Genomic DNA, 11,368 nt, shown 5'->3' with positions numbered 1-11,368 from the left:
GGGCGCTTGCCCAGTATCCTCATTTGGCCCCTGTTGTCTTGTGCGGCGCCTGCGTTGTCGAGAAAGGTTTCTTGCTGGTTGCCTCTCGCGGCCTTAATTGTGTAAATTCGGCTTCCGGAGCTAGATACTTTCTGTAATAGCAAGAAAAGACCGGTCGGCGTCGAGTATTGCATATCGCCTTAAATTAGCTAGTGTAAGGAAATATGTTTGTTTAATATCTTAACAGCCATATATACATGCATAGCTAACTCATTCTAGTAATGTAACGGTTGCTTGTTAGCCAGCTCACAGTCTAGTTAACGCCGACGTCTAAAACCTAGCTAACGAGCTTAGCAAATGCTAACCCTTCCTAGCTAGTGCTACGTTGCTTGCTTACGTTGGATATTATTTACCTGCTTGCTTAGCTAGGTCTATGAGACTGCTGGAAACTATACGGACCTACCTCATCACTATAGTTAGCTAACTGAATAATTTGTTTGGCAGGATATGTGTGGGTGTAACGTCAATTCCCGAGTCGGGGCAAGAATTACCCGGAAGGGACGAGCAACTGCCGCCTTTGTAGATGTATGATCAAGCTAACATAACTGTAGACAATAGCTAATAGTTGCAGCGATTAGACTGTGTGGGATCCGGCAATCAAGCTTTCACGTCTAATTGCGGATAAATCCTTCGAAAAGAAGAACGGTGAGTATGCGAACTAGTCTGTCATCAGTCACCACATCCACTGAAGGCCTGGCTTGCTTATCCATGTTTTGGATGGGGGGGGTCTGGGAAGTAGCTAGCTTAAATTGGGCAGTAACCCAGCCAACTAACGCTAGCTTGCTAACCTAGCCAGAATGTTTAGCTAGCTAACACCGACAAAGTAACGGTAACGTAGCTACAGTAGTTTGATAACATTGACTAGCTATCCAGTTGCTCGAATTTAGCTAAGTGTTTGAATTTGAATTATCACCATGCAATTAGTCGCTAGGTTAGCCAATCAACTTCTAGCTCTTTTTTTTGTTTTTTTGTTACAGTGACCGTAATGTGGCCTAGCAGTAAGGATGTCATGTAATACAGATAATTAACATGGCTAACGTTAGTCACTAGCTGGCTAGGCATTTTAATTATTGGCCAGTTTTCTAGAACAACTCCTACAAATAATTTGGTAACCGTTAAGAATTTTCAGCGTCCTAAAGTCAATCGAGATTGTCATCTTGTAGTCCTAAAAACCGGAAATGAGTTACCTCTTCTTAAATTCAGCCATTCCTATGGGGGAAATTAATGGGGTTTTGGAATAAACGTCGAAAATAAGGTCTGAGGTTAACACAGGCTTAGGAGTTCTTAAACGTTTTGTTCTATGATATCATATCAGTCAGTTAACATGACCTTCATGAATTAGGAAGTCCTTATGTTCTTTTGATTAAATGAATGCTTAAAAATGTACAAAGTGACGTTAGCTGATGAATGTTCTTATAGAACAAATTGTATATTATCTCCTAAACCTGTGTTTACCACAACTTATTTTCGGTGTTTATCCCACAATCTTATGTATTTCCCTATAGGCTTCGGCCAATCAGCCATGGCAGAGTTGGTGCCTACAAAAAGACGCCATTACCATTGCGCTCTCGGTTACAGATGGCACCTGTTAGCTGGCTATGCTAACGTTAGCTAGATGAGTTTGCTAACCAACCACTAGCTAGTTGGCTAACAATAGTCAGGCAATTAGCTACCTACAATAAGATTTCTTTATCAGTACACAGGCGAAAGTAAGCCATATTTAGGTTAGCCAGCTTTATGTCCCATGTTGTGGGGAGGAGAGCATAAAAACACAAATCATTGGGCCAGTTCGTTTTGCATGGCTGGTGCACCAGGTGGTTGGAGATTTCACTTAGACATGCTCCGAAACTACTGTCTGTCTTCAATTAGCCACAGAATCCCTAATTTGAAAGCAACTGTTTTTCTAGAAGTTGTGCTGCTCTATTTTCACTTATGTGCGCCAGCCCCTAGCAATTCGACTTGTAGCCAATGAGCTTCAGCCCCTCGCCACTTAATTGACATATAGTAAGATACACACACACACACAGCAGAGAGAGCAATGAAGTGGTGCAAATATCTACACACTTGTGGTGTAGTACGCAATTTTTCAGGGATCACTTTTGGCTCGTGAGTGCTACTTTCAGAACTCCTGGCTAAAAAGTATATGAAAGTACCATTGAAAGTACCATAGAAACTAAGGACCAATGGTAATGGTCTAAAATGTGTGTACTCTGCCCACCTGGGGCACTGGGCCATTAAAAATAACTCACCCATTGGCAAGTGAAGTGAGATGGCTAACGTCATCAGCCTAGTAGTAGTAGTACAGTGTTTTGGTGCGTGGTCACCAATGTTGCCAGCTCGGGACTGTATGTACAGGTCCATGTTAATTTGTTGATCTTAGAAGAATGCTTACTTCACACTGTTGCCTGTCAAGATTGACGTAGCTAGCTATGTCAATGGATGGACAAATTGGCTATCATCAACTGGTGGGCGGGAAAGTGTTATTTAACAGACTGATGTGGCCATGTTCTTAATGACTAACCTCCAACCATGTGCCAGAGTGGAGAAATAACCAATAACAACGGTTGTAATTCAACTACTTCACTTATGGAAGGCCTGATAATCTTTTGCCTTTCACATGTGGCCACCCATGTGGTTTACCTGGCGAAATTGCTATTTCTGTCACCAATTGCCCTTAGTTTGGCGTTGGTAGGACTGCATATGGTGTAGGCTACACCACTTCAAGCCAATGGGCTGGATTGCTAAGAAAATTGCCTTGATAGCATGGCAGCTGAAGTCATCCAGGATATGACTATGCATGCGTCCCAAATGGAACCATATTCCTTATTTGGTGGACTACTTTTGACCTGGACCCATAGTGCACTACTTTTGACCAAAGTCCTATGTAGGGAATAGGGTGACATTTGGGACATGCCCTATGAGTGGTGTTAACTTACAGCTCTGAAGCCACAGCCAAAAGCATGTTCTGTGTCCTGATTTTTCTGTAGATTTTTTTTTTTCTGTAGTGCCCTGTTACCAACAAATTAATCTGACAGTTGGTTTTATCAGGGCCTCGCTCTCTCCCATTTTAATTGCTTGACACAGGCACATAGCAGGCTGTTAGTGAGTGCAATGAGTCTCTCCAAGCGGAGCCAGGGATGGATGGATGGATGGATGGATGGAGGGGAGGGGGGGGACCTGCCAGGGGAAACCAGATTGTTGACAATGCACTTTTCTCATGTGGAAGGGATTGGGGATGTGGGCTGATCTGACAGGCAGGGAGTGAGAATGGTGGCGAGGGGGATGGGGGGGAGGAGACTGTCTGCCTGAAAAGCAGATTCTGTTATTCAATGTAGTATTAGGCCTGCTATGCACTTTATGTTCTGTAGCGTGTCCCTGGAAAATGTCTTAAGTGAGATCAATATAAAGTTAACAGGAAGTATTTATACACAGAAATGTTGGGAACAACATGTTATTGTCTGTATCTGTCCTGTATTCCTCCCCTGAGCTGTTATAGGCTGTTTGTTTGATGCATCCTATCCCCTCCATAGTGCACTACTTTCGAACAGCTTCTCATGGGCCCCTGGTTAAGTGCTATACATAGGGAACAGCCCTGTTTTCTGTGTCCTGGGCCTGATCTGATCTATGGAAAGTGCTTTTATTGATTTGTTCTATTCTGTGTTTCAGCCCAGCACTGATTTAGCTGCATCACTATCACCACCACAGCCAGTCTGCATCTCCTGTCCCCACTACCTCCATCCAGTCCCCTGTGCCTGCCTGTCTTGTCTGCTCTGAGAGAGACCGGTCTATCTGGGCTATACAGAGCAACGAAGAACAAACACAGCCGACATTGAAGCACCAGCACTGACTGGTTTTTGGCTCTAGAGACCACACTAAGGACTTAGACAGAGGGAACTTCCTGCGCCACTCTTAACACTAAGAGGGGAACCAACCTGATTTTGATCACCCTGCATCCTGTCTTCTCTTCCATAACAGGGGAACAGAAGGAGTTGCTGCTTCAGTTTTTTTGCTGCAGAGGTCCTCTTTATCCTGGTCCTGGGACACAGCGTATTGTTTTGGTCAACACCCCTGCTCTGTTCTACCCTGCCGACATCAGCCAACGGTGGTGTCACAAAGCAGAGGGGTCTCTGTACCCTGTCGTCACTTTGATTTATTCTCATCCCCCCCCCCCCCCCCCCGGGTTGGTTTTGAGTCAACACCGCTGCCTGCCTGCCGACATCAGTCATCACAAAGCAGCGGGGTCTCTTTCTGTAGGAGTCTGCAGTAGCTTTTAGGTTACTTATCTCCTCCCCCCAATTTGGTTTTGGAGCCCGGTTCTTTTACCGGCTGCTTGAACTGCTGAAACTGGGGCGCGATTCATGGGATGCAACCATGTCGGATCTCAGTGAGCGCAGGCCAGTTAACATGGACTACGCGGTCTCCCTGCTGGAGCAGCTCAACTTCTTCTATGAGCAGAAGTTACTGACTGACGTGGTGCTGCTGGTGGAGGACAACGAGTTCCCATGTCACAAGATGGTCCTGGCCACATGTAGCTCCTATTTCAGGTGAGTCACTGTGGTGTCTTCTGGACTGTTCTGTGCAGCAGAATGTTACGTACAAGTACTACAGCTCAGCATCTTGTGACTATGATGTAGCCCTAGCCCTCGCCCTGCCTGAGCAAGCCTATTTGGGAACCCATTAAGTCACTCCTGGGCTGTGTCTGAAATGGAACCCTATTCCCTATATAGTGCACTTACTACATAAGGAACAAGGTGCCATTTGCGACACACTCCTGGGCTTACTGTTGCATGTGTGTGTTGGGGAGAGAGAACTGTGAAATGGTTCAGTTAGGCCTGCATTTAGCTTTCCAGTATTCACCTATGTTGGAAACATGACAAGCATTAGTCTGACACTCTTAGGATTAGGCTACACATTCCACCTTCTCCCTGAAGTTAGTGTGCGTTTCAAATGGTGGCCCTAAAATGTCAGATCCTACTTCTCTGTTTGTCAGTTATTAATCACTGTTTAGTAGTAGTAGTAGAAGAATGACGCAATTTTAGTCTGTGGTTCAAGAGAAGGTAGGCCCAGGGGGCTCATTTAGAAGCACAACATTACATAGCTGCAGTGGAGATGCTGACCGGGCAACCCCAGACACCACATTGATTTATATGCAACGCAGGACAAGCTAGTTAACCTAGTAATATCATCAACTGTGTAGATTGTTTATAAGACGTTTAATGCTAGCTAGCACCTTACCTTGGCTCATTGCAGCCACGAGGTCCTTTTGACGCTGCACTCGCACAACAGGTGGGCAGCCTGCCACGCAGTTTCCTCATGGATTGTAATGTAATCGGCGTCCAAAAAGGCCGATTACCAATTGTTATGAGAACTTGAAATCGGCCATGCCGATTAATCGGTCAACCTCTAGATAAGAGGCTGCGTGAATCAGGCCTTCATGGTCAAATTGCTGTAAAGAAACCACTACTAAAGGACAGCAATAAGAAGACTTGCTTGGGCCAAGAAACATGAGTAGTGGACAATAGACTGGTGGAAATCTGACCTTTTGGTCTGGGTCCAAATTTGAGATTTTTGGTTACGACCGCTGTGTCTTTGTGACGCAGAGTAGGTGAACGGATGATCTCCACGTGTGGTTCCCACCGAGAAGCATGGAGGAGGTGGTGTGGGGGTGCTTAGCTTCTGACGCTGTCTGTGATTTATTTAAAATTCAAGGCACACTTAACCAGCATGGCTACCACAGCATTCTGCAGCGATACGCCATCCCATTTATGTTGTGCTTAGTGGGACTAATTTAATTTTAACAGGACAATGACCAACACAACTCCAGGCTGTGTATGGGCTATTTGATGAAGGAGAGTGCTGCATCAGATGACCTTACCTCCACAATCACCTGACCTCAACCCCAATTGAGATGGTTTGGGATGAGTTGGACTGCAGAGTGAAGGAAAAGCAGCCAACAAGTGCCCAGTATATGTGGGTTCTCTTTCAAGACTGCTGGAAAAGCATTCCAGGTTAAGCTGGTTGAGAGAATGCTAAGAGTGCAAAGCTGTCATCAAGGCAAAGGGTGACTACTTTGAAGAATCTAAACACTTTTTATGGTTACTACATTATTTCATAGTTTTGATGTCTTCACTATTATTCTACAATGTAGAAAATGGTACAAATAAAGAAATGCCAAATATTTGACTGGTACTATATACATGACGAGCTTATGTAGCCTAGTCTTTTGAACACAGACGTTCCTAGTAAAGATCCAGCAGACACATTTCCTGGCTGCTCTCCTCTCACACCCACCTATTCGTCCTCACTGATTCCCACGCACACCACTCGTTATCCGGTGACAACATGCAAAGCAGTTCCCCTCTTGGGTTCACAGAGGTATCCATTCTCTTGCTCTTGACGCGTTCTGGCTCTCTCCCATTCCCCCCCCCCCCCCCCCCAGGAGGTGTCCTTCTCTCCCTCTTGGCACTCTCTGGCTCTCCTCCCTTTACCCTCCTTGCTGCAGTTAAAGGGGCCTGGGGGGGGGGGCTCTGGCGTACTTATACTAGTAAGGGAACCCTTGTCACGCAGGCAAGCAGAGCTGGGTTGGTGTGGGGGGTATGCGAGAGGGGTAAGCTAGTGACACAGAGGATGCCTGCAAGGTTGTGTAATATCCAGCCCAGGGCCCTGGCAGGTCCAGATCTTGCTGTAAGCAGCACAAACTCACAGGTTTTGGTGACATATTGTTTTTGAAGGAGAAAGGCAGTGTCACAGACAGCTGTGTGGGTGTCAGGATGTTGTAGATCAATCCTAAACTCGTCCTAGGCCTCCCACATTTTCTTTGCCCTAGCACTACACAGCTGATTCAAATAACCAAAGCTTGATGACGAGTTGGTTAATTGAATATAGCTGTGTAGTGCTAGGGGGGGGGGGAAACAACGCATGGACCCAGAGGGGGCCCCAGGACCAAGTTTGAGAAACCCTGTTGTAGATGACTGTCTAATATGTCACGCTTAGTGTCTGTCACAATACCAATGTTTTACTTAACCCATAGCAGCAAACTACTGCTTTTAATGATGTGAAATAGCTGAAGTCAACAATTTTGAAATGGACAACGTTTTTAATGATGAGCTGACTGAGTACTGATCCCTGTCCCTCCCACCCTGTGTTCTCCCTCACCAGGGCAATGTTTATGAGTGGTCTGTCTGAGAGTAAACAGACTAATGTTCACCTGAAGAACGTGGACCCTGCCACTCTCCAGATCATCATCACCTATGCCTATACAGGCAATCTGGCTATCAATGACAGCACTGTGGAGCCACTCTATGAGACCGCCTGCTTCCTACAGGTGTGGTACCAGTCTCCTATTCCCCCCCCCCCCCCCCCCACTCCACTCGTCTGGGTCTCAACATTACTCTACTGATCTGATCTACAGAGGTAGATGTGTCCTGTCTTCATGAGTCTCGTCACATGACTACGTCACATCACTGACCCTCCTATTTCTGATCAGTGGACATTACTGAGTGTGTGTGTGTGTGTATGCCTAATTGAGTGATTGTGTCTCTTAGTAATATAATCGCAATGATGATCTTGATGATTTTCATGCAGTAGCTATTTCTCTATAATACCACTGCCACCCCCCCCCCCACCACCTATCTAGGTAGAGGATGTGCTACTGCAGTGCAGGGACTACCTGGTGAAGAAGATCCACGCAGACAACTGTGTCCGGATGCTGAGCATCGGGGATCTGTTCTCTTGTGTGGAGCTGAAGCAGAGCGCCAAGCGCATGGTGGAACACAAGTTCCCCGTGGTCTACCGTCAGGAGGCCTTCTTACAGCTGTCCCACGAGCTGCTGGTCGACGTGCTGTGCTCAGACAACCTCAACGTGGAGAAGGTGGGTACACACTTCTCTGGCTATACGTACCTAATGTACTTACTACATACTTAGAAATATTCCTACCGGTATGTGTACTTTAAAAAATATATATCTTTTTGTAACTCTGTCTTAACATTGTTTCTGTGTTTCTTATCCCCGAGCTGTAAAGCTAGTTGCCCCTAGGGGATAAGAATGTGGCTTCTGGCTACGCAAAATGACTGCTTGTAAAACTGATACTACATTGTGACAACACCATAGCTATGTTTGATGTTAAAATATGATCTTTTCTCTCAGGAGGAGACGGTGAGGGAGGCTGCCATGCTGTGGCTGGAGTATAACATGGAGGCTAGGTCCCAGTACCTGTCTTCAGTTCTCAGCCAGATCCGCATCGACGCTCTCTCCGAGGTGACGCAGCGCGCCTGGTTCCAGGGCCTACCGCCTAACGACAAGTCTGTCGTAGTGCAGGGCCTCTACAAGTCCATGCCCAAGTTCTTCAAACCCCGCCTTGGCATGACCAAGGAGGAGATGCTCATCTTCATGGAGGCCACGTCGGAGTGGCCGTCTGACATGGGACAGGTGATGGCGGGCCCCAACCACACGGTGGTGTGTTACAGCCCGCAGGCCGAGAAGGTCTACAAGCTCAGCAACCCGCCCGGTGACCTCCAGAAGGTTGGGACGCTCGTCACACCCGACAACGACGTGTTCATTGCCGGCGGGCAAATCCCGCTGAAGAACTCGATCGCCAACCACGGGAAGAGCGGCAGCAAGCAACAGGCAGTATTCCGATCGGTGGATAGCTTCTTCTGGTTTGACGCCCAGCAGAATGCCTGGGTGCCTAAGACGCCCATGCTGTGTGCCCGCATCAAGCCCTCTCTGGTCTACTGCGAGGGGTACATCTACGCCATCGGGGGGGACAACGTAGGCGGGGAGCTGAATAAACGTACCGTAGAACGCTATGACTGTGAGAAAGACGAGTGGGCTATGATGAGCCCCCTCCCTTGCGCCTGGAACTGGACCACGTCCGTAGCAGCCCACGACTGTATCTACGTGATGACCCATGACCTCATGTACTGCTACTTCCCTCGCGCTGACACCTGGGTAGAGATGGCCATGAGGAAAACTAGTCGCTGCTTCGCCTCCGCTGCCACCTTCGGTGACCTCATCTTCTACATCGGGGGGCTCCACGTCGTCTCCAACTCGGGCGTCCGCATGCCCACCAGCACCATCGACGGCTCCTCCGTCACCGTGGAGATCTACGACGTCGGCAAGAACGAGTGGCGTCTGGCCGCCAACATCCCTGCCAAGCGCTACTCGGACCCGTGCGTGCGGGCCGTGGTGCTCCTTGGCTCTCTGTGCATCTTCATGCGGGAGACTCACATGAACGAGCGCGCCAAGTACGCCATCTACCAGTACGACCTGGAGCTGGACCGCTGGTACCTGAAGCAGCCTGTGTCTGAGCGCGTGCTCTGGGACCTGGGGAAGGACTTCCGCTGCGCCGTGGGGAAGCTATACCCATCCTGTCTGGAAGAATCCCCGTGGAAACCACCCACCTACCTGTTTTCCCCCGACGGGGCCGAGGAGTTTGAGGTGGACGGGGAGATGGTCTCCCTCCCTCACATATAGCTCGTAACCTTCCACCTCTCTGCCCCCAAACTGAGTCCCCGAATTGCCCTCTGAACTCTGGGTGTGACGTGTTGAGGGATGGACCTGAAAGCCAGAGGGGTAGGTTTGATGTCGGTCTGTTCCAAAGGGATCTGAGAGCTACAAGGCTGTTCTGCTGGCTGGCTGTTGCTGACAAACAAGCTATAAAAAGCCTCAGACATTGAAAATATAGGAGAGAAACGAAAAAGTAATATGGAATAAGTAGATTTCAGTTTTTTCTTTTGTCCGTTGCAACTTCAAGTCTGTTATACTGTTTCTACAATGTGATAATTGAAAGTCGACTGATTTGTGATGATGATGCACTTACTGGCGAAAAGCTCCTTGGAATAACTGTACCAAAATCCTTCTGGTCTCCACCTCTTTCTCCTATCACCACTGTTGTAAACCCACATCCCTCTCTCCTAGGGACACGTGGCCTGTGTCTCAGCCATATGGTACCCTATTCCCTAAGTAGTGCACTAAATGGGTAATATGGTGCCATTTGGGATGGGCCAAGTGTTGGGGGCTGTATGGGAGAGAAGGGGTTCTAGGTGGTGACTGCAGGTCCAGTCACTCTACCCGTTTTCTTCTTCACCTCTGTTCCAGACACGTAACCCCCTGCCTCTCCCCTCACTCCTTTAGTCCCCTGCTCACACTAACACCACTCTAGCCTGCCTGTCTCTTAGGCTGTGTCCCAAATGGCACCCGACTCCCTACATTGGGCCCTACTTTTGACCAGGGCACAAAGGGCCACCATAGGCTTGTTGAGCTGGCACTGTGGAGCTCTTGCCAAAAGTAGCGTCCTATATAGGGTTCCATTTGGGAGGCATCCTTAGTCAATCTCTCTGGACACAGGTCTTCCACAGAGCCAGCCAGCGGTTTACAGAACGGAGCTCACCCTAAGCAACCGCCATCTCATCGTTGTGATGGGAGGATTTATGCCGGCTTTTTATTTTTGACAAGCGCGAGTCTGCAACAACACACGCCTCCTTCACTCTCTCAATACTCATCAACTATAGATTTTTGGGCTCATGCATTTTTTTTTATTATTTTTTTTCCCTAAGCTGCTGAAATATATAAATATATTTTTCATGTTTAAAAAAGACAAACTGTTTTAGTGGGGAAAACAACCAGGTTCTATTTTGTATTAGTATTTTTTTTTTTAATTTAATAGACATTACTGTAGTGTGATTGTGTTTAGGTATCCACCCCCCCATCAGATTATTTTCTTGTGAGTGAAATACTGAGGAATCTTGCTGCTGATTGGGTCTGAGAAGGAGGGCTGGCCCAGTGCTGTTGCTATGGAAGTTGTCCAGGCAACCACTAGCGGTAGTGGAGACCGACTGGAGGGTGGTGTGGGAGGGAAGGAGCTGCTCCATGGTTCCTACCTTAAACATGAGCACAGGTGCTTCATGACAAACCTTACTAGCATGTTTGGCTGCATCATGTTCCTTTGGCACTGTATTTTGAATGAACGTTAATTTATTAAAAAACATACCAAAACGTTCTTGAAAAAAAATGACTTGTTATTTTCACATGGGTTGACGACACATGCTTGGTTTTGTTTTAAACATATCACAATGTGTTTAACTGTTAATCCAGTCTGCTCACAATTACAGATTTAGCCTATTTACATGTTCAGTTAGTCATAACCTAGGGACCTATTATGCCTGCTTAAAATCGTTTTTCACCATTCACAGAAGCCCTGTCAGTACCACCTCTGAATAGCTATAACTGGAGCTGGTTGCTTCCCAAATGGCAACCTATTCTATACAGGGAATAGTGCCATTTGGGACAGCCACTGAAGCCAAACAAACATCCCTCTACTGCTCTGCC

At 47.3% G+C, this 11,368-nt stretch overlaps 1 protein-coding gene across 2 annotated transcripts; it reads left to right on the top strand.

Annotated features, from left to right (window-relative positions):
• Positions 1 to 11,038, top strand: LOC106590311 (kelch repeat and BTB domain-containing protein 2). 2 transcript variants are annotated; one of them, XM_014181192.3, is made up of 6 exons: positions 1 to 193; positions 484 to 684; positions 3,706 to 4,583; positions 7,198 to 7,363; positions 7,676 to 7,909; positions 8,186 to 11,038. In XM_014181192.3, exons 3-6 carry the CDS (start codon positions 4,411 to 4,413, stop codon positions 9,512 to 9,514), a joined length of 1,902 nt encoding a protein of 633 aa, XP_014036667.1. In that variant the 5' UTR covers positions 1 to 193; positions 484 to 684; positions 3,706 to 4,410; the 3' UTR covers positions 9,515 to 11,038. The 2 variants fall into 2 exon arrangements, with proteins under 2 accessions (XP_014036667.1, XP_045567010.1); XM_045711054.2 differs by having other exon boundaries at positions 1 to 684.
• The last annotated feature ends 330 nt before the right edge of the window (positions 11,039 to 11,368 follow it).

The sequence above is a fragment of the Salmo salar genome, chromosome 29 (assembly GCF_965601325.2).
Source record: "Salmo salar chromosome 29, fSalSal1, whole genome shotgun sequence".
Taxonomy (NCBI): Eukaryota; Metazoa; Chordata; class Actinopteri; order Salmoniformes; family Salmonidae; genus Salmo; species Salmo salar.
The sequence above is the reverse complement of the archived record's forward strand: the minus strand, read 5'-3'. Positions and strand labels throughout refer to the sequence as shown.

What these genes read in the sequence shown, in the direction of transcription:
- LOC106590311 (XM_014181192.3), top strand. Translation starts at nt 4,411, where the DNA reads ATGTCGGATCTCAGTGAGCGCAGGCCAGTTAACATGGACTACGCGGTC. An exon ending in ACATGTAGCTCCTATTTCAG is followed by an intron (nt 4,584 to 7,197) that starts GTGAGTCACTGT and finishes CTCCCTCACCAG; the next exon opens with GGCAATGTTTATGAGTGGTC. An exon ending in ACAACCTCAACGTGGAGAAG is followed by an intron (nt 7,910 to 8,185) that starts GTGGGTACACAC and finishes CTTTTCTCTCAG; the next exon opens with GAGGAGACGGTGAGGGAGGC.